The sequence below is a fragment of the Ctenocephalides felis genome, unplaced genomic scaffold (genome assembly GCF_003426905.1).
Source record: "Ctenocephalides felis isolate EL2017-DRISC unplaced genomic scaffold, ASM342690v1 CF-g0.4_SCAFFOLD_03571, whole genome shotgun sequence".
In the NCBI taxonomy this organism is placed as follows: Eukaryota; Metazoa; Arthropoda; class Insecta; order Siphonaptera; family Pulicidae; genus Ctenocephalides; species Ctenocephalides felis.
Window position 1 is genome coordinate 7494811 of NW_020539725.1, and position 25060 is coordinate 7519870.

At 29.8% G+C, this 25060-nt stretch overlaps 1 protein-coding gene across 1 annotated transcript in view; it reads right to left on the bottom strand.

The window, feature by feature from the left end:
* The window catches only part of LOC113385531, a 243216-nt gene that overhangs the window by 9751 nt on the left and 208405 nt on the right, over positions 1-25060 (bottom strand). Inside the window, exons 2-3 of the mRNA XM_026623385.1 lie at positions 19928-20203; positions 12841-12970 (exon numbers count right to left, since the gene is read on the bottom strand). Coding sequence (XP_026479170.1) covers positions 12841-12957 — 117 coding nt within the window. The 5' untranslated portion in view covers positions 12958-12970; positions 19928-20203. The remainder of the gene's footprint in view (positions 1-12840; positions 12971-19927; positions 20204-25060) is intronic.

Here is a 25060-nt window from a genome sequence, read left to right on the forward strand (position 1 = left end):
TGAATTATTGATTTTTCTGTTTTTTAACACTAGGATAAACAAGTTATACGTACGTTTTAGCTCTTATAAATTTTCACAATCAATTGTTACATAGCTTTTATTGTTGTTATTATTATTTAACTATATAATTTTATTATCTGGATGAGCGCCTATAACAGTGGCGTAACTAGACCCTCCGGGGCCCGTGGCAGTCTTCCGATGGGGTCCCATCGTGGTACTCAATTTTTAATTTATCTAATTTTGTTTAATAAATGTTAATAGTCATTTACACGCTATTTTACTACTGGCTAAAATAATTTTTAATAAATTTTAGCACAGGCAAACCAACTTCGACTATTTTAAATTTTATGGCTTTAAATTATGAAATTATTCATAATTATAATTTACTTGTAATTATATAAAAATAACCAAAAAATACATAAAACTTAATTTTTCTTGAAAATCAAACATAAAATATAGGTGAATATTTTCAACGTATAAAAATTAAAAAACGTATTTTTTTAATAAAAATTTAAAATAAATACCACTTTCTTAAATTTAATTATTACATAATCTTCCATTAACAATTTCTTTTTTTTACTATATCTTGATGAAAATTTATGATGACTAGTTGGTATTGGTATTTTGCCTTGAGGCAGGTTACATGAACTTCCCGATATGTGTAAATAATTGACTTAATCAATAAAATATAAATTAATTTATGAGTAATTAAAAGTATTCCGAGTGGATATATTATACAGAATTGAAAACGAACGAACACGTTATCTCGGAGTATTCTCTAAAAGCTTTTAAATTTCTGAAAACGGTTCAGGCGTTTGAAAGTGTAACTGTGGGAATTGAGAATCATAATTTTATTTGAATCAGTTCTACATTTAGCATCACTCATATTTGTGCAAATAGTAATTCGAAAAACAATAATTATTATTTTTAACTGAACGGTGTAAATATTAGTATAGGATATTAAAGAATTGTAGATGTGGGAACAGGACAACGTCTGTCGGGTCATCTAGTATATATATATATATATATATATATGCAGTTGCTTCAGAGTTTGTTTTTAAAAAATTATTATGTTTTGTGGCAGATGTAATCTCCGCTATGAATAAGTATAAAGGATAGTTTGTCGTAAACTTCAAGAAAAAAAGCTCATGATTCGTTTGATGTACCTTTTTACTTATTTCTACTTCTCTTTAAATTAAAACTCGGAGGGATTGCTTTTTATGCGGTAACTTCAATAAAGCTCGTATTTAATTATTTACAATAGTTTGAGTGAGAGTAGTACGACAGAATTTATAATTTTTATAGTCAAATACTATTAGAAATTCTAGTAAAAAATTGAAAATCAAATTAATCATTCATACAAAAATATTATTAAACAGATAATCTTAAAAGTGTGCCAAATCAATTTTTATAAAAAATGATTCTACAAGCAATAAATTCAAGAACGAACACAAAAGCATCACACGGTTCATACATAACCTTGTTATATTCATTTACCGAATAATAAATCTCTCTAACAAATAATGCCATTAATTTAATATATCAAATCATATCAAAATCTCTTGATAAACTTTAATTCATAATTGAACCGTAATTAATAATGTAATTGAAACCTATGACGGCAATCAAAATGTAATCTGTATTCGTTTCAATATTCCTCATCGCCATGTGGGCCTTCAATATCAGATCACACATTTCAGACGGTCGCCTATTAAATTATGCAAACATTATGAATTGTATTATAGGACGACAGAGAATGGAATTATAGCTTACTTGAGGAGAGCTTTCTGAACTTTCTCGGCCATGATAGCAGCTTAATGGTTAAAGCTTTCACCACTCATTACATATATACATAGTATGAGGCAGGCAGACGTATCAAATATCGTTGTTGATACGAAAGTCTCATGTAGGGACGACTTATTATATTTATGGCCTGGGATTTATGTACAGAGTAGTATCACTTTACGAACACCTCTCATAGCGAATAAATCTCATAAATGATGAAAACTAGCAGTATACAGAATTGCATTTCGAAAGAAATTGTTTGCCCTTCTGTTTTTTAAACCAAATGAACTTCTTCACAACATATAACGCTTATTAAACGATCAACTATCAAACTTTGTTGAGTAAAATTCTCAGTTAATTCCCAATTATAAAGATTTTTTAATTTATTTATTTTTTAATTTATCTAAAATTTGTCATCCGTACCAATTTACCCCATAGGCGAGGTAAAATTGCACGGATAAAATTATATTTACCATTTTTTATTCTTTACACCTTAGCCAGGGTAAAAATTCAGTTGGTCCTCTTTTCCTCAACCACATGCAAGCTATTTTAGAGGTTATATATAAACATTTCAAAAATTCCCAACTGATATCTTTTGATTAGTTTTTGCATTTTTTAAAAATGGTATAGGAACTTTGGATAACACATGAACAAAAAATTTTGCACATTTTAAAAAAACTGCTCGACCGAACGTTGTTAAAAACAAATCAATGCGAGACCTTACCGTGTTTTCTCAAATGGGCTTTTACTTTTTTTAATCACCATTTGCAGCCATTTTTTTGAGAAAACGCCAACTCAAATGCAAATGTTGCCCACATACACACACTTACAATTATTAAGGTAGTCAGATCAATTTACAGACAATAGAAATCAAAAGTGCTAGTTAAACAGACTTTTCATTATTAACTTCCCGTAGGGTAAGTTATAGTAATCGCAAAAAACGAAAATTAAAAATTTTAATATATCTTCACGTTTCAGAGGTTTCTGAATATTTTGGCTTACCTTAGAAAAAATGGATGTATGTGTGTGTGTGTGTGCGTGTGTATATGTGTGTTCGGATACAAATTTTCATCGACGATTTCGAGATCACAGGAATTCAAAAAACATTCGATTCTTATTCGTATTTTATTAAGAAGACGTGCTGATTAGTTTTTGGCGAAGGCAGGTCTAACGGTAACTCAGTTTTTAAGAGAACGGAACGTCCGATTTAAATAACTCAAGAAACATTTTACTTGTATTAACTGATCAAATTTTCATGAAGGCAGGTCTAGCGGTTTCGGAGATCTAGTAAAAAAAGTAAAAAAAAATGCCATCTGGCGGTCAAAGTTGATTATTAGATATATGCACATCAAATTATCAGATATTGTATAGAGATTTTAACAATAAGTTAGACGGCGCCGCGGCGCTTACGCGCTTCGATATTTCGTCTCTATACAGTTAAAGCAGTATGATTGCTTGAATACTACAAATATCCGTTTTTAGCACTGCTTCCACTATATTACCAAACGTTCAATCCCTTTAACTGATGAATGATGACACATTTAATGTTAAAACGTACAAAATAATTTATTATATATTTTTTGAGAGAATGGTTCAATGTTGAAATAAAAATTCTGCCATATAAAATATCAAACCTCATGAAATTTAAGGTGATATTTAATATTAGAGTATATTTCTCACCAGAACTCTTACTATTAAAAAAATGAATAAATAAATACAGAATGTTTAACATTCGACGAATTTTCGATAAATAATAAAACAAATGACATAAACATCATATCCTGCTCGTTCGTACATTTTCATGCCGATTTGTTATTCTATCAATGTCAAAATCCACATGAGTTGTGGTCTGACGGGCCGATCTGGGTCGAGCACTCAAAAATCTATTTAAATTCATAACTGCGAATCCAGGCTTTTTCACGTTTGGATATTTCACGAATTATTTTCTGTTTTGCGGCTTGGCAATTTCATATCGAAAAAATTGATAATAAATATTAGTTGCAGTGTGAAATTGTTATACTCTAAATTAAAGTGTAATTAGAATATTGCAATATTTTTGATAAATATATAATAGGGGAAATAGGGTAAAATCGCATATATAAACAAAAAAACAAAGTGGCCTTATTTAAAAAAAATAGCTAGATTTGCTAAAACTGTTTTGGTAACGTAACCGTCTATAACATATATAATATGAAAAATGCAATAATCATAATCCTATCAGATGTTGAGCGTCAGATTTTTTGATTGAGAAATTTTGATTAACTATTCATTCGTTCACTTTCGGACAAAATAACATGAATATCGATTTTTATGAAGTGAAGTAAAAACAGATACCATTTTCATACCATTCTGCGTGGCATCAAAATTTTATACACACAAATTTCTTGTAATTGATAAAATTGTATGAACCATTATGAAACTAGTTGGTTTGGTATTTAGCCTTGAGGCAAATTACATGAACTTCCCGATACGTGTAAATAATCGACTTAATCAAAAAAAAGTGTAAATAATATACTTCATCAATCCTACTTTAAAAAAAACGATAATAATTTTAGCAAACTTTGACGAATTTGTAAAATTAAACTACTTGTTGTAAGGCCGTAATATTACAGTAAGTTCTATAAGACCATGATGTATATCGCCAAAAAAAGTTCCATGAAAATTAAAGTTCCATTAAATTTTTTTTAACATTTAATTACAAGAAAACGGCGCGGTAGATTTTTACCTAAAATTAATCAGCATCATTCCCAAATGATATCTTTCGAACAGTTTTTGATTTTTAAAAATCGGTTCGGTAGGATGAGCTTAAATGTGGACGAAAATTTAACACTTTTTTTCAACAATTAATTACAAGAAAACGGCTCGGTAGATTTTCACCTAAAATTAATCAGCATCATTCCCAAATGATATCTTTCGAACAGTTTTTGATTTTTCAAAATCGGTTCGGTAGGATGAGCTTAAATGTGGACGAAAATTTAACACTTTTTTTCAACATTTAATTACAAGAAAACGGCTCGGTAGATTTTCACCTAAAATTAATCAGCATCATTCCCAAATGATATCTTTCGAACAGTTTTTGATTTTTCAAAATCGGTTCGGTAGAATGAGCTTAAATGTGGACGAAAATTTAACACTTTTTTTCAACAGTTAATTACAAGAAAACGGTTCGGTAGATTTTCACCTAAAATTAATCAGCTTCATTCCCAAATGATATCTTTCGAACAGTTTTTGATTTTTCAAAATCGGTTCGGTAGAATGAGCTTAAATGTGGACGAAAATTTAACACTTTTTTTCAACAGTTAATTACAAGAAAACGGCTCGGTAGATTTTCACCTAAAATTAATCAGCATCATTCCCAAATGATATCTTTCGAACAGTTTTTGATTTTTCAAAATCGGTTCGGTAGGATGAGCTTAAATGTGGACGAAAAGTTCAACACTTTTTTTCAAATTACAAAGAAACGGCTTGGCAGATCGTTGCATAAAACTGACAAACGATAGTCCTCAACGAAATACATCAAATGGTTTTTAAATTTCTAAAATCGGTTCAGGCGTTTTTGAGAAAACGTCGATCAAAAGTCTAATTTTGACAAATGCCAAAAAGACCATACTGATTTTTGCAAACTTTGACGAATTTTTAAAGCTGAACCAGTTGTCGTAGGGCCGTAATATTTTAGTATGATCTAGAAGACTATGGTATCTATCGTCAAAAAAATGATCATAAAAATCGTCGAAATTTTTTTTTTTTAAACTTTATTACAAGAAAACGGCCCGGCCGATCTCTACCAAAAACTAATCAGCACGATTCCCAACCAATATCTTTCGAACGGTTTTTGAATTTTCAAAATCGATTCATAACTGCGGGCTAAAACGTGGACGAAAGAGTTTTCACTTCTCTGCTATTTACGAAGAAACGGCTTGGCCGATCGTCGCACAAAACTGACAAACAATAGTCCTCATCGAGATACATCGAATGGCTTTTAAATTTTTGAAATCGGTCCAGCCGTTTTTGAGAAAACGGCGATTTACGGCAAAAAATCTGTTGGTGCACACGCACACACACACACACACACACACACACACACACACACACACACATACTTTTTCCAAATTTGGTCTCATTCGATTCAGAATGGCTTGAAACGTCGAGAAAACATAAAATTAGCGAATCGGATTTTTTGATGAAAACATAAACTTCTCCTTCGGGAAGTTAATAACCATCTTATTTATAAAGATCTTCACAAAAAGAGACAGAATGTTATATTTTTTCAGAAATATTGTAACGACAAGAAAATCTACTGGACAAGAATGTAGTTGAGGTTGATTGATGAAAGGAGATCGGGAAAAAGGATTAGGAACGCCAGGAACTAATATTGGGGAGGGGGGGCGACGATATGAAAAGAAGGAAATCATTGGAGTAAGAATTAAAGATATATATATATATATATATATATATATATATATATGTATATATATATATACTAGATGACCCGACAGACGTTGTCCTGTACCCACCTCTACGTTTTTTAATATCCTATACTAATATTTATACCGTTCAGTTAAAAATAATCATTATTGTTCTTCGAGTTACTATTTACACCAATATGTGAGTGATGTTAAATGTAGTACTGTTTTAAATAAAATGATTATTCTCAATTCTCACAGTTAACACTTCAATTACCCCTTTAACAAATATTAAAATATATTCAATAAAATTATATATTAAAAATTATACACTGCGATTTATAGAACAAATTTATTTCCAATAGCTCAATTTATATTATTGAATTTAAGGATTATACAATATTTTTAGACATACCTGTAGATGTGGATGTTTAAATGAATGATTTTTTGTTTATTCACGGCTAAAACATTGATTTTCCAAATTTATCATCATGTATTTATTATCATAGCATAGATACGCGTGTTGAAAATTGAAATCTTTTGAAAAGTATAACAAATTCAGAAAGAATTAATATATAGCATGCGGTCAAAGTACAATATCACAATCGATTTTTCTACCCAAAATAATTGCTTCAATAATGTTGCCTACAATTTTTATAATTTCGTACCATATTTTAACTGGCTTTTAGTATTTTAATATCTAAATTGCATTTTTCACACTAATAATTCATTATACATTATTACTTAAGTTCATATTTGAAGTGAATTAATTTGTCAAATTTTGTTCACATGTGCTCTATTCAACCTACTATCAACAAAATTATTGCAGTAAATGGAAAGGAAAAAAGCGTATGCCCAACTAATCTTAATCTAAAGTTCAGAAGTGAAAACAATTTGCATTTTGTCACCACCCGCCGCATTAATTGGATTATAACTCTTTTAATTCTGATTTTATCATAACTTGTGATATACTATTTTAAAGGTGATTAAATGAGCTACAACTTTCTCTATCATAAATTTTACCGTAACTTCAAGGGCTCGAAAGACACTCCGGTTGGACAGCCGCGCACTCTTTAAACAATTAGAACTCTATCAATATTTGTGTAACAAAAAATAATAAAAAGCAATAATTAGTCTAAAAAATTTCTAAGAATTCTTGAATTTTCATGTATATACTTTTCTACGTATTCTTTCAGAGATATTATAATGAAAAATTGTTTTTTTTTTTAAATTGATTTTTTTATGAAATCATGAGTTTTTTGAAAATCGTTTGTACTAATGTTAAGGTATTTTCTAAAATCCATCAAGATCTCTCAAACCAAGTTAATTCTAGATGGAAAACGATTATTTTTAATTTTGGTGGTAATGGCACTCATAAACTATTTGATTTAAATGAAAAAAAAAATTATATGCGTCTTTTAATTGCATGATCGCTCACTCATTTTGCACTCAGAAGTACTTCTTTTAAAGCTTATTTGGAGAACTATAAAAACCCATTTTCATAATTAACTTAATATTGTTCCTAGAACACTGTAAAATAGCGATTTATTAGGATTTTTATTGATATAATTTTGTTCATTACATAATTTTCGTTAAAATGTATATTTTTGAAGATATTAGCAAAAAACGACGAAATACGCAAAAAAGAAACAAATTTTCAGTAGCCACTAACTTGAAAAGTATTTGCTTTACATTATTAAACATTTTTCTCTTATAATTAGTTCTTTCATCCACACCCAAAGTTATTACACCACTGAAAAGAAATGGCATATCCCCGGGTAGTGCAAAAGAGTCTAAATTGTTTTCACTTTTGAACTTGAGAGTAAGATGAGCCTAATTCCAAAATTCCAAACGAATTGGAAAACAGTAAAAAAAAAAGTTCAGACCCAAAGAGCTCCACTGAGTAAATATTCCGTACAAAATGCTAACCATATGAATTTTTGACACAATGAAACTTCTAAATAATTTTTTGAATAAGTAATTTTTTTTGTATTGTGACTTAGTATAGTGAGGCAAAACGACCGCAAATTGAATATTTTTGAGCGCAATCACTTATGGCTCGTCTCTTTTGCACGAATGCGTACGGCGAATCTGTTCGCAAAGTGCGCAAACAAAATTATTGCAAGCAAAAGCTATCCACGCGTACGTTGAGAACACGATTCGCCGTGCGCGACAGTCGCATGCGCAGACTGTCAGACGCGTGTTATATTATTTGCATCTTATATTAATTTAATTATGACACATCTCAGCTGCTTTTCGACAATAATAATGTAGACATTACATTTTCTTCATTTTTAATCATGAATTTATTATATTTTAATATTGCCTTAGCCTATAAGTGAATAGAAATGTTGGGCAAATGACAGTTGTCATTTGTTTTTATTGTCAAACCATGCCTCAAATATTTTAAAGGTCAAACAATGATAAGCGTTTTTTTATAATTTTTTCCATTTATTACTACAATCTAACTATATTTCTATGAATCAAAACATTCTAGAGAATTTCCCGAACAAACTTCAGGAAGATTCATGAAAATCCGAATTATAGTTTAGGAGGATTAATGAAACTTACATTGTTACAGAAGAATTTTATATATAAGATATATATATATATATATATATATATATATATATAGGGTGGTCCTTAAAATGGTCATTTTCGAATTTCCTTGCTCCCAGGGGCTCAAATGGTTCCAAATAGATAAAAAACAATTCTCTGAAAGTTTTAGCTCTTAATATTAACGTTTAGATAGAGCGCAATTCAATCAAAGTTTTATATGGAAATAGCATGGAAAAATTTTCAAAAATTTTAAAAATGTTTTTTAGATGTAATTTAGCGAACAAATGAATAAATAAAACTCATTCATTTGTCGCTAACTTATACCTAAAACATTTTTTTTTGATTTTCAAAATTTTTTCCATGCTCTTTCCATACAAACTTTGATTGAATTGCGCTCTATCTAAACGTTAATATTAGGAGCTAAAACTTTCAGAGAATTGTTTTTTATCTATTTGGAACCATTAAGGTGGTCCTTAAAATGGTCATTTTCGAATTTCCTTGCTCCCAGGGGCTCAAATGGTTCCAAATTGATAAAAAACAATTCTCTGAAAGTTTTAGCTCTTAATATTAACGTTTAGATAGAGCGCAATTCAATCAAACTTCCTATGGAAAGAGCAAGGAAAAAAAATTGAAAATTTAAATAAAAATGTTTTAAGTATAACTTAGCGACAAATGAATGAGTTTTATTCATTAATTTGTTTGCTAAATTACATCTATTTAATATTAAGAGCTAAAACTTTCAGAGAATTGCTTTTTATCTATTTAAAACCATTTGAGCCATGGGAACAAGAAAATTTGAAAATGACCATTTTAAGAACCAGCCTAATATATATATGTATGTATACATGGCTTAACGGTTAATCTCACTGTCTTGTGTGAACAGGGCCGCTCTGTAAAAGATCAGAAATATGTTTCCAATTAAAAATATCCCAATAGTTTTCAGTAGAAAATGGATTTGATTATATTATAATAATTAATAATGTACAATAAAGTACATGAAGATTTTGTTGCAAGAATTGCAAATCTAAAGAATTTAAAAAGTACAAGTAGAGAACTAATCTGCAATATCTATTAATTTTAAACACATTATTTTTCATCTCCGACGTTTTTGTTATAATTTAATTCATATAATATCATGATTTTGATAACTCCAAAAACCCCAAGCATCCATATGTTCTAAATCCCATAAAAACTAAAATTTTGGTGATGCACAAAATTTCAATTACAATAAGTAAGTTACTCTCACTTCATATTATCAATGATTTTTTTAAAAAATATGTGGTAATAAATTAAATTATAATGTTCATGTGAGAGCTTTTACTAATATTAATTACTTACTATACAGTTACTTATAGCCTATAAGTTATAGGTATCTGAGAGACTCAATCTCAAACAGAAATATATAAATAATAAATAACAAATAAAATTGAGCTTGTTGCAGTTCGAAATGTTTTAATACATTTTATTTTGCTTTGTTTTAATATAAAAAATAAATTCATTAATAATAATATTTAATTTACCATACATACATTTTAATCTTTAACTTTAACGATTTTATTTCCTTAATTAGTGGTTCATAGCGTAGTAGTAATAGCCTTAAGGCAAATTGCTGGAACTTTCTGAACCAAAAATTAATATTTTCAAAAAAGTTTTAAGATTTTTAGAAAATATTGAAACAAAATTTTTTCAAAATTTTAAATTTCTTGAAAAAAAAAAGATTTGTTTTATATTCCGAAAATTTTCGAAATTCTGAACTTTTTTTTAAAGCAATGCAGTTTAACATTTACTTATTAAAATATTAATAAAATACTGATCATTTAATGTGCATATGGCTAATGATCAGTTTTCACTACCAAATACCAATTTTTGGATTTTTTCTTTAAAAACCTTCGAGAAGTTAAAAAGATCAATAAGTTTTTCTAACATTATTTCAAGAATTAGAATTTTGTAACATAGATTTTGTTATAATCGGTTTCTAAAGTTGCATTTAAATAACCCAAAAACAAAAGATTAAATATATGTTGAGTGATTTTTATCGAGCATGGATCCCTCTTTGGAAAGCAATGAGCGAGAAGAGAAGCTTTTACAAGCCGCCACTGTTTTAATCTGGTAACATATACTCGTATATGCAAAAGCGAAGTCATTTTCAATGAAAAGTTTTGTATATAATTCGAAACAATGTTCTCTTGGTTCGATTTAAAGTTTGTAATTAGTTTCGTCACGGACTTGGTGCCTTCATTTGCGAGGCGGCTTCCTGGCACAGAACGAAAAACGAGAACATTAAATAAATGAGGATAAGAAATACAGACTTTAACTTTCTTGTTGGAAATAGAAGTAAGGTAGGAGTGCTTTTTGCTGACAAATATAATGAATCCAATTGTCCTCGGGACAACTTTGAATTGTCATTAATTTAAAAAATTATCAGATCGTCCTACTGATAAAAATTGACACCAGCATTTACTATTTATGTCCTATTTCTTCCCTAGCTTTGATTAATCTCTATTTTTAAGCATTTTTCAGATTGTTGATAATATGATTATGAGATGAAGAGAGAACTAGGTTTGTCCAATGATATCAAAAGGCTCGCTACGTAATGTAGAAAAAATATGGATTAAAAAAGAAAAAAAAAACGCAGATGATTAATGACTTTAAATAAAATAGATGCTAAATGCAGAAAAAAATCTCTTACATTCGTGTTCATCCAGATTACTAATTATTATTGAACATGTCATAAATTTCTGTTCAATACACATAGATTTCTCATTATTCGCACTAATTAATTCAAGATGCAGATTAATACTTTAGTTTAACACAACTTCGAAACTAAACTTGGTGTATTTTGCCTTAAGGCAAGTTATAACTAGAGGTGCATGGCATTGTGTAATCAATAAAATTTGATTAATAATTTAACTATAAGTTATAAGTTGAGGCAACAAATGGTATTGGAATTCTAAAGATTATAATACTTGGTTCGGACCCAAACAAAATTTGTAACTTGTAAATTTGTCAAATCTGATAATTTGATGTGCGTATGCATGACAATTTTTAACAGCCAAATGGCATTTTTGTTACTTTTTTTCTAGGTCTCTGAAATCGTTGGTCCTGCCTTTCCTAATATTTAATCAATCATTTGCTCGGTCAATACAAGTGAAATGTTTCTCAATTGCCATTTTTTTAACTTTATGTCCTATGACTTCATAACGGCTGGATATGTGACTTATTTAAAAACGGGATACAATTTTTTGGTCTAATCAGCGTCTCCCTATCAATAGGAACCAAATGTTTTTTAAATCACTCAAATCGTTTGATCTTTGCTCTCAAAATTGTCGACAAAAAATTGTATCCCCATAGACATATATACATACATACATATATACATTTTTCTAAGGTATGCAAAAATGTTCTAACATCTTTGAAACGTGTAGAAATGCAAAAAAGTTATTTTAATTTTTTTTGCAATTGCTATAACTTTCCCTAGTGGAAGTTAAAAACTTCTCGATACGTCGACTTGATCAATAAAAATTGAGATTTAGCAACTTTTAAAACAGTCAAGTTAGCATTTTCAAATTTTGACACGGCCGATTAAAATAAGCTTTAATTTTTATAAATGAACTTCTTTTCGTAAGCCTCTAATATTTTAGAATGTTAGTTCAGATATGAATTCTATCATACAAAGTATATATAAAAATATATAAAAAATGTCAAATTTTTTTCAACAATTAATTGAAAAGAAATGACGTAGCCTTAATAATAAGCATAGTTTTCAACTGATGTCTGAATCTTGAATTTTCAAAATCAATTCAGGATTTTCGGCTCGGCTAATCGTCTTCAAACGGTTCGGCTAATCTTCATTGGTAGACCTTATGAAATGGCTTTAAAAGTTTGGAAATAGATGTACCCAATTTTGGCTTACATACACATTCACATCCATACCCTTCTCAGTTTTGATCTCAAACCAGTTACAAAAAATTGAAACGTAGAAAAAACATAAAATTAGCAAATCGGTTTTTCTGACCAAAACAAGCTTTTTACCAAAAAAAATATTTGAACCAACGACCAATTGAATGCATTCGTGATGTGTAATTATGTTTACCTGTTGTAAACTGCCGTGCGAGTGTCGTTGCCTGCTGCCGTTGTTTATCTGTTGGGCGGGCTCCACGCGCAAATTGCGCGACTGCCGATACAATACCTCTTGTTCGTCCCTGTTCATCGCTTTGGACTACCTGAAAAAAAAATTAATTGAAATCTTGCTAATAATTATCACATTAAATTCTCTGAAGCAAGTTGTTTTAGGAAAGAATTTACAGCATAAATACTTATGCATATCAGTATAAAAATAAACTAGCTTCCCGTACTAAAAATTGATTTTTTTAAAAAAGATTAATTTTTTTTAAACTTAGATTTTTGAAATAAGATTTTTGAAAAAAAAATTAGGAAAAAATGTTTTTTTTATATTTTGAAATATTTTGGAAGTTTTGAACTTTTTAAAGCAATCGCGCTGCTTCAGCTGCATAGTGACAGTCCAACGGACAAACGACGTTACGGAACCCACAGAAATTGAACAAAATTTATACGTATTATTAAAATCTCCATAAAATATCTGATAATTTGATGTGCATATGTATAATGATCATATTTGACTGCCAAATGGCTTTTTTTACTTTTTTTTACTAGTTTTCCGAAACCGCTAGCCCTGCCTTCCAAAATTTAACCAGCTATTCATGTTGTCAATACAAATAAATCGTTATTTGAATTATTAAAATCGGACGTTCCGTTCTCTTAAAAATTGAGTAACCGTTTTTGACACTTTTTACCCCGAAACGGCTTGACCTGCCTTCGCCAAAAACCAGCACGTCTCCTTATTAATATGAATCAAATGTTATTTGTATCATTAAAATCGGTAGAATCGTGTACCCAAAATCGTCAATGCGAATTTGTATCCGAACATACACATACATCCATTTTTTTCTAAGGTATGCTAAATTGTTCAGAAACCTCTGAAACGTAAAGATATATAACTTATTCTACGGGAAGTTACAAAAGTCATATTAACTAGATTAATAATATAATCAGACAATCTTAATAGTGTAGTACAGTGACAAAAAGTCAAGCAGCAAAAAGTAATCATTTAGTCCCCGTCAATCTAAGTTGCTGCGTTTTAAATACAAAGTTATGAAAAGTTCATAAGAATGAAAAAAGAAATTTACGTAGAAATGTATTGAAATTATGATACAACTTAGTACCAACGCAGTGTAATTTATCACTTCCAATAAACTAGAAGAACTATTACTATAAAACTAAAAAAGAGCTGTTAAAAGTCACAACAAACTTCTGAAGCAGTAATTTAAACAGCAGCGTAGAACAAGTATTTTGCAAAACTTTTACACAATTATTTGCGTGAAAGTGTGAATACTTTTCTGTTTCATGGTGTAGTGTTTTTCACAATCACAAAAAGCTTTTTAATTAAGTTGAAATTTAGATTTTTTATAACGCATTTTTTATAACATTTATCATATATTTATACAACTTTATTATAATATAAAAAGTTTTTTTCAGACAACCATTCAATTATTGCATAGAAAAAGTTGAGTTCAAAACATTTTTAATTAAACTTGTTTCTAGTTTTAAATTTTCTCATTTTGAGTGGGACGTAGTATATAGGATAGGGCGGGGCACAAAGGTCCAATTTGACTTGGAAAAGCAAACCAATTACAAGACAACAAATAACACATAACAAACGAGCAATCATCTATATATCTTCAGTCAAATCCCTGTTTTTAAAAAAATTGTCACCTGGTCCTTTTTACCCCATAGGCGGAGCTAAATGGGAGGTCAGGGAGCAAATAGGTTCAATGTCTGATTTTTAATTTTAAGAGGATTTTACGAAATTTTACGAAATAGCTACACGCAAAATATAAATTTCATATGCGCATTTTTCATAAAGACAACACTATAATCTTGATCTGGTATTTTATCAGAAATATTTACCTGCAGGGTTCAAATAGTTTCACCATTCGCCAAATGCGCAAACTTTCCAGGATACTTATTTAGTACATTTTTCAAATGAGGGACTTTCAAAGTCGACTAATTTTCAAAATTTTGAATTCATCAGTTTAACAAATAATCTTAATTCTAGAAAACTTGGAGCAGTTGTAAAATTATTTGTGACTGTGATTCTAGAAATGTAAATGTAAATGAATCAATTATAACTATCAAAGTGAAATACGTTGACAAAATATTAAATATAAAAAAAATGTTTTAAGAACATAGTTAAAAAAATAGTTACCTACAATAGAAAATCTATTTTAAACAGTTTTATTTAAAAACTAGTTATAATTATAAATTGTTTTGCCCGACTTTACAACTTATTTTATTTTTACCATTTGTGAATTGCTAGATTAGTCTAATATTAATTTCCATATGTCGATTTTTTTCATTATTTAAGTAATTTCGTTTATTATAATCTTTCAATACTGAAAATTTTAAACTAAAGTAATCGTTCAAAACAAATTTTTAACTGCAATTTTCACAACACGGTTTTACAAAACTAAACTAAAGTTTCGAACTAAACTTAATAAGTACAGTTTAATAAAATTAATTAAATCAAATTTATAAAATTGGTTCAGTTAGTTCTGAAATTGGCGCGTCATCCTACTTTTATTGGCAATGAACGCGGCAAAGTATTTGAAGAAAACGCAGAAGACTCGATCTTGCTCTCCGCATAAAATCAAAACCTTACTCTCCTAAAAAGTCAAATATGATTTTGAAATACATATATTGAATTCCAGCTGAAGTCAAATTAAATATTCTTTTCCGAATTCAGAACCAAATCGATAGTTGTGAAACTCGTGCAAATTCACCTAAGGGCGGGCACGAGCATCGAATAACATTTTTCTAAAGAAAAACAAACATTACCGAGAAAGCAACCACTCGCTCGCTAACTCATTCTGTTTACTATTTAAATATGTAAGTACTTTCAGAACAAGGTTATTTCGTTGAATTATTTTCGTGAATTCATAATATAGACATGAGGCTGGTGAAGATTTTTGCTATAGTGCTCATAGCAAGATATTTTTGAAGTAAAACTTCTTTAGGCGCGACTAGGGTGTAAACCTGTGAGAATGCAACGGAAGAGCGTCACGCTCGAGTCGAGTGCCATTGATTCGTCATTAGCTCTCGATGAGATCATTTCTTTACGGGTCGATTGTGACTGGTCGTCTTGTCACGTGAGTATGATTGTTTTGATTGTATGCGTATCCAGTAAATAATTATAGTGAAAATAATAAAACTAATGAAAAATCTGTGCCGTGTAAGAAACGTAAGTTTATTGAAATAGTTTGTATTATTCGTGAATACTATATATTGTTAGGAATTATTTTTATAGGCAAGACACATACTACACCTGCTCAAAGAATGAGACTGTATCGCCAGCGAAATAGTCAAAAAAACAAACAGTAAAGAATGTATGTTAATTTTAATCGCATGACAAGTGAAACAACTGTTCTCGTTCAAATGTCAAAGCGTACAATTTCATTTTACTGATTTATCTGAACGTAAAGATTACAAAGTTGCATGTTTTTATCAATAATGAATCAATTGATATTTAGATTTATAACTCTAAACAAGAAATCAAGCACAACAATAGTTTGTATAACAGTGTGTCATCTCGTACAATAGCAAAAAAGTTTTACTTCAATAGCGTGTGAACCCGACGCGCACTCTTATTTTTTTAGACTTCATATTTTGGCTCAACTCAACTAATTCTTTATTTCAAACGAAATTACTGATCGCACAAAAACTAAAAAATATTACCGATTTCAAAATTTTCGATGTTCAAATTCGATGTTCTCGTTTGTCAGTTTTGCATGACGATCGGCCAAGCCGTTTCTTTGTAAATAGCAGAAAAGTGAAAAAAAATCGTCCAATAATAAAGTAAAAATCGAATACCGTGGGCATTGCTGCAACATATACATCAACAAATCTAATATACAGGGTGTCCTACAACTGAACGTGAACCCGACATAGTCTTAATCGTGAATGTCATGAAAAAAAAATGAAAAAAAATATATATCATTTAGTTTGAAAATCATGAGCAACTCGGAGCTTTCGTGAAAATGTGAACATTTTTCGGTTATGGTGGATAACTTTTATAAATTTTATTTTCATTTAAAATTTGGATATAAGTGGTGAACATTTAATATTGGAGTGTGGCCTGTTTGAGAAGAACAGACAAGATATGTTGAATAAGCTGCATGAGTGTAGTTGCATAGAAAAACCAGTTAATTTAGTTACAATATTAAGAAGTGTAAAGTGCTATAGTATTTTGGTTAATTTTATTAGATTAAGTGGTATAAATATATAATTATTGTCTATTGTTAATATAATAATGTATGTGGCTGTATTGTTATTAGAGGCCAAATAAAATAAAATAAAAAAAAAAAATTGGATAATCGTAAATAACATTTCTAGGACCACAGTAAAAAATAATGACATAATTGACCAAGTTTTCTAGAATTAGGACTTTTTGCTGAACTATGAATTTAATTTTTTTTAATTTGTTGGACTTGAAAAACCTTCCTTTAATAAAATGCACTAAAGTGTGTTTCATCAAAAGTTGGCGCATTTAATCACAATTGGAAAATTGAAAAATACTGGACAGTTTTGTAATAAGAAAAATCGAGTAAAAACATAAAAGTAATTTAAAATCCTAAAATTATACATTTATCCTACACAATTATCCTTTAATATAATCCTAAGTATCTCTATATTCAGGTAGTTATCATTTTGACTGGCTCGTCGTCTATTAATGTGATGGGCTTTTTATTTTTTATTATTTCAGCGGGAAACGTAGCTATTAAGATAATGCTTTCGGCAACTTTATTCGGCGAGAAAACGTAAAGAAGTTTATTGATACTAAACAGGTCTCTTCAGGAATTCTATGTTAGTACTAAGTAGATAACGAAAATGTCGGAAGATCGCAACACTAATAGAAATTCAAATGTTTATAGGCGGCGACGAAGGACATGTTCATTGTCACTGGTGAAAACTTTATAGTAAAATTAAATAGTACTAATTTGAGATGGTATTCTTTTATTTTGGTATGATTTACATTTTACAGTAGTTAATTATCAATCGATTTCCTGAAGACAATAAGGAAATGAATCATTATTGCTTGTTAGTGCATATGGTAGTTAGAAAATACAATCTGATGACTGCCTTCATATACTTCAAATTAGTACTTCTAAATTAACTTTTTTTAACAGCAATTAGGCTCTATATTAACAAGTGAAATTGGAAATCGTAGTTGCTTGATTTATCAGTTTGCACACAAAGATAGTTTTGAACTCAGATCCTTGTAAAATCATATAAACATCATAGCATTAATTTCTTTAAATAATTGCACTTATGAACAACATGTCAAACAGAAAGTAATTAAAGTTGCAAAAAATCGAAATTATATTTTTTACATCTCACGTTTCAAGATCGTTTAGCATTTCTGAGAAATGAAAATCTGAGAAACTTTTTGTATGTATATTTCTGTATATAATGGATGGGTAGCACTGCCTTAAGGCAAGTCCGTAAGATGAGTTAACCTTCAAGTCAAAACAGGAAAGAATAGTTAAAGATTTGCCATTTGCTTATTTTCAAGTGAAAATTGATATTACTACTGCATGATATCAGGTTACCTAGAGCGGAAGTCTACTCTGTCCTCACAAGGCAGCGCGCTTAACCGTTACGCCATAGAATACCCATTTCTGTATATAATTAGAAGTATTTGTTTGAAAATTGGTGTCTCTAATGAGTGGTTTGAGGAGGACTCCTGCATTTATTTAGATAATTAAAAAATATCCAATTGACAATACGTGAAGGCCCTTGGTTTTTGGGTAGATTCAATTGTTTCTTATAAGTTTAAAAATGAATGATCAACTCAATCAAGTCATCAACAATATACATATTTATATAATACCATACAAACTTTTACTCTGTTTTGGTAACAGTATCATACGATTGGCTCTATAAGAACAAATGTTGAAAGAATTCTTTGAATTTTATTGAACAACTTAAAAAGACTGAATAGGTTCCAAAAATAAAATTAAAAGTGACTAAAAACTATTTTTGGAAGTGTTCACCAAACAAAAAAGAAATTACTATAAAAATTATAAAATTATACTGACTATTAGAGAGAAATTCCAGAATGTGACACAAAAACAAGGTACATAAGGCTGTAATAATAACAACATAAAAATGGCTTAGATATCTGGGAAAGTGCAAGTGGAAGTACTTGCACATCTAAAACTAATTCACCGGACACAAAATAATTTTCATAAAGGCCTAAACATACCAACCGTAAAGAAAATTATATCGGAAAAAAGCAAATATAAACAGGCAATTAGAATTGTTTTTCCAATCTTCAACTAATCTGCAAGGTGCATTTTCTCAGTGAATCTCTAAACGAGAAAAAATAATACCTAAACTCATAGAAATAATACGTCTGATTGTCTATTGAAAAAGAATTTTAAAAGTGCATTTTAAACAACAATGGGTAGCTAATGTCAATATACTTAATTGTATTTTTGTTACGTAGTTATAGAATTTATAAAAACTCTCCTTCGATAATTCAGGTTGTTGGGTTATAATTTGATCCTTGTAGCTGTGAACTGTATTAAACACTGATTTATTTGTATATTATGTATTTGTTGCAGTTCTAATTACAATCACTGATTTGCTACTAAGTTATAATGAAAGAAGATATATTTATTTTTATTGGTTATTTACATGTTGTTAAGCGGACTCTACTTTTTTAAGTAAACTACTAGTTCAATTAAAACACTCCCCTACCCCTTCTACCAGGGGTAGCAACCATTCCGTGTAAAGCTTCATGCCCAGAAGTTTGTTTTGGATTTTTCGTAGGATAAAGTAATTTGTTGCATATATAAATACTTCCAAATTTATGATATTATAAGTGAACATTTTTATTAAATAAATATAATTTAAAAAAAATTATAAATTTATAACAAAATATCCCCACACACACAGATTAGTATTCGTAAACACTCTTTCAAAAACAATAATATTTCCAACGTCTTAGAAGGTACAAAAAGTATAAGGTAGATAATGACATCATCAAACATGATTTCGGAAAATTATTTTTCACACAAATTAAATTTCTAAAAACTCACCTAATAATTTCGCGTCACAAAGGTCTCTCCTGACCTCTCGACATTGGCTCATGCTTGCTCGGCGTAGCAGTTTGAGAACCAGCGGCCTTCATCTGTTACTATATTTTACGCTCTTCAAACTCTCGCAACGCAGTTTGACAAGCGCTGGACACGCTCTGATAAGAATCCCATTTTGATTTTGCTTTCCTGGTGCGGGGAGGAAGGAGTCTTGTATTGGTAGATGTGTCCTCGTCTGTGGACTCGAATAGAACGTACACCGCAGTCAAAATTCATCAGCTGAAACAAAAGGTTCGCGACGACTTTAGTAATTAATGATACTAGAACAGATTACAGGGGTTGGAAATTAAAAACATTGTGGAAGAAGAATAATGGTTGAAACCAATTGGTATTAGGGACTATGATTTAATCATCACATCATAACTGGCACTGATGAACTATTATAGTCGCTAGTTTAATTGTTTCTCAGATATTCACTTAATTAGTAAATATGAACTAAAACTAGTGGTGCATGGCATCGTGCCTTAAGGCAAATTGCTGGAACTTCCCTTACCGAAAATTAATATTTTTAAAAAACTTCTAAGATATTTTGAAACCTAAAATTAGATTTTTGAGTATTTGGAAATTTTTGCAAAAATTTGACTTTTTCGAAAAATTTAAATTTTTTTTATATTTCGAATTTTTTTTATACTTTAAATTTTTAAATTTTGAACTTTTTTTCAAAGCAATCGTGCTCAGTTTAATGTAAAGTCATTGGTACGGAACCCATAGAAAGGTAAACAAAATTCATACATATTATTATGATTCATACATATTATTAAAATCTCTATAAAATATCTGATAATTTGATGTACATGTGTCTAATAATCATTTTTGACCGCCAAATGGCATGTGTTTTTACTTTTTTTTATTGAAACTCCGTAACTGCTAAATCTGCATTTCCAAAAATTTAAACATTTTTTCATTTAGTCAATACAAATAAAATGTTTTTTGAATTATTCAAATCGGACGCTCCATTCTCTCAAAAACTGAATTACCATTTTTAGCTCTTTTTGCTCCGTCTTTGCCAAAAACTAATCAGCATTTACCGATCAAATCGGTTGATCCGTGTTCCCGAAATCATCGACAAAAATTTGTATCTGCACATAAATACATCCATTTTTTCTAAGCTATGGCAATATGTTCTGAAACCTTTAAAACCTAAAGATATTATACAAATATACAAATATATATGATATATACAAATTTTCATTTTCGTTTTTTGCGATTACTGTAACTTAACCTACGGGAAGTTAATTAGGTATGTTAAATGTTGTCAAATAGGTAAGAGCTCATGAATTAGACTACGACGTTGAAATGTTTAAATGGAAAGCAAAAGAACAAAACATAATCAAGCAAAGTTAGAATGAAGGACCTTATCTCATAGTTTTTTGAATCATTAAAATCGGATGTACTATTCTCTCAAAAACCTAATTTAAATTTTATACACTCTTTGCTCGAAACGGTTGAATCTGTCTTTTCATAAAACTACCTCCTTATAAGTCTCCCCATCAATAGGAATAGAATTTTGGAACATTCAAATCAATTGATTCGTACGCCCAAAATCGTGAACGAAAAATTGTATCTACACAAAACACACACATATATTAATTTATTTTAGAGTATGTATGCCAAAATATTCAGAAACCTCTGACAAGTGAAGATATGCAAACAATTTCATTTTTGGACGATTACTATAATTTATTCTACGAGCAGTTAATAATTGTGGAAATTTAGAATTGACATTATTCCAAACTTTAATGATTTTTATATAAATGAACCACTTGTAGTATTATGGATGTTTGTTGAGATTATGAAGCTTATGATCATAAAGTTTCATCACAATCGCCAAAAAACAATGTTCTTATGCATATTTGGATATTTACCAAAAACTAATTAGCAATTCAAACAGTTTCTAAATTTCCAAAATAAGTTTAAAATTTTTGGCGCAAACGTAGACACTTTTTTGTCACAAAGAAATTTGTACAATCAAATATATTCATAATCATAAATCCATATTAACTTATAAATTATATCAATAATTTATTTGACTTTCAGTATAATTCGCAAGGTGTTCAAAATCCATCGGCCGGAAACAAAAGGATAACAAAGGACTTTAGTAATTAATTTAGAACGGGGGTTCAAGATGTGTATTTGTAGTATGTTTAAGATAATGATTGTTACATAATTTAATTAATGTTATTACAAGACCCTTGTACAAGTTGAATTGTTATCCCTTCAAATATGGATTATATCGTAGTCAGTAGTTGCAGTTTGGGTTCCGCCAACATAAGAGGAAAACAATTAACTTTTAATTAAGCTATATGTACACACACATTATATATATATATATATATATTATATATATATAGAATATATAAAATTATGTATATAGATAATAATGCTCAATTTTAAATCCAACTAAGGCATATTAGATACGTTTCGTACAAGTATATATTCTCGAAATATTTTCGATTTTTATTTGACAATTAGTAAACCAGCAGTGATGTAGGTCCAACAGTTTCAGAGATAGGGAACAAAATGTACAGGAATCGTAGTTTTTATAAGTGCTGGCGTTCCACAAGAAAGTGTGCTGGGTCCGTTCCTTTATTTACTATTTACGAGCGATTTTCATTCATTGCCAACTACATCAATTGCCACATTTGCTGATGACATGGCAATACTTTCCTCTGATATCAGCCCTATCGTTGCATCTATCAAGATCCAGTTACATCTATATGCTGTCGAGCGATGGACGAAAAAATGGCGCATTGTTATTAATGAGAGCAAATCTTGCCATATTACATTTTCTTTAAACAAACTAAGATGTCCTGAAGTTTACTTTAATTGCCAGAAAATTCCACCAGCTAAAAATGTTAAATATCTGGGAATATATTTGGATCGAAAACTAACATGGAAAACCCACATTATTGCTAAAATAAAACAAATCAAACAGAAGATTGCAGACCTGAATTAGCTGGCTAATGAAGCGCAAATCAATACTATCGTTTGACAACAAATTATTGATAAATCAGTAATAAAGCCCATCTGGACGTACGGTATAGAGTTTTGGGGTTGCGCCAGCTTGTCCAACATTGTTTTAATGCAACGGATGCAATCGTTGGACGCACCTTGGTAAGTAAGTAATAAAATCATCCATGACGACCTCAATATTCCTTTTATCAAGGATGTAATTAGCAGCAGAAGTTCAATCCATCACTCCAAGCTAGAAAACCATCCAATCATCTTATAGCACCTCTACTTATGATTCCGTCTACTAGAAGGTTGAAGAGAAAAATTCCTTTGAACTTGACATAACATAGTGAGCTGTTCATTTGAACAGTTTCACGGATTATTTAGTTTATATCATAATTTCACCTTCAGTTTTAATATATTATAGGTTGTAATAATTATTTTTTTTTTTTTTTTTAATTTATTATATAGTATTTTAATTATATCAGCTCTGTAACTCATAGAGTCATTCTGACTCTGATTGTTATAATTAATAAAAAAAAAGAATAGTAGTTTTTGAGAGAATGGCGCATCCGATTAGAGTTATTCAAAAAGCATATTGCTTGTGTCGATGGGGTTTACTAGGTTTATTATGTTTTCGTTCTTGTAAATAAAACTGACAAATGTTGCCCGAATATAAGCATTATAATATTAGGTTTTTAAATACGAAGATAAAATTACAGTATTTATAATAATTATTTTAAATATTTAAAACAATTTATTGATGATTAATTTTTTAACATTGGCTAATAATTCATTAGTATGGGAAGTTCGTATTCAAAATAACATTCGATTCCTAATGATGGGGAGACGTGATGATTAGCTTTTGGAAGACAGGTCCAGCCGTTTTGAAGATACGGGACAAAAAGTGCCATAATTGGTAATTAAGTTTTTGAGATAACGGAGCGTCCGATTTGAATGGTTCATAAACATTTTATTTGTTCAAACGTTTGACGTAAAATGAAAATTGGTTAAATTCTTGGTAGACAGATCTAGCGGTTTTAGAGAGTAAAATGCAAAAAAAAACATGGTGGTTGGTGGTCTAAAATGATCATTAGGCATATTCACATCAAATTATCAGATATTTTATAGATATAATAATAAGAACATTTTTTTTACATTTTTTTGGGGTTCCGTACCAAGATTTTCACTTATACGTTTCAAACAAATTTCAAAATCTTCAGAAAAAATCTTTTTCCCAAATTTTCAAAGAAATACAAAGTTTTACCTTACTTTTTACTTCAAATATAAATTTTAAATTTACAATTCAGTTCAAAACTGTATATATTTCATATGCGTTATTCTACTCGTAAGAAATATATCCTCAGATCGATTCATTCAGCACTTCTTAAATTAAACATTTTCAAGTGTTTTGAGCGATAAGATCGTCCATAAACGAATAAAAATATAGTAATCATCTCTTTGAAATTATTTAAAACAATTGTTATTAATCATTGATCAATATTTTTTGATTAATATTTTTTGCTCGAATATTTAATTCTGGTACGGGAAGTTCCAGCAATTTGCCTTAAGGCACGATGCCATGCTCCACTAGTTTACATTATATAAACATAGACATACAGATATATATGGCATGTGTATATGTGGCCGTATATGTGCATATTTGTCATGGGCATTCATTCAGTCTCCCTTCCAAAACTTTGTTAGAAATCAACAGTCCAGTCTAATTGAGTTCTGTCAGCGCGCACCCGCTCACGTTAGCGTTTTGTTATTAATGTACCCACATGAGTTGATTAAAACAAGTTTTCCCACTCTGCACACTTTTCTTCTAGATTTCCCGAGCTTTCACCGCGCTAGGGCGGAAGGTGCAAGAAAAAGGGAAAGGAAAAGGCCGCCCCTGGGGAATGGGAAAAAGGGTGGAAAAAACGGGAAAATGACAGAAGCGCGGTTTGTAAACGCGATGATGATTTCAAATCTAGTTAGAGTGGAACAGAACGGAGTTGAACAGAGATTCCCAAATGGCTTTAATGGATATTACATTAGTACGGAGCGAGGCGAAAACGACATTCGAGATTGATATCGTGTATTAAATACGCCGGTAATTCGTGGCAGAGTACTGAGAGT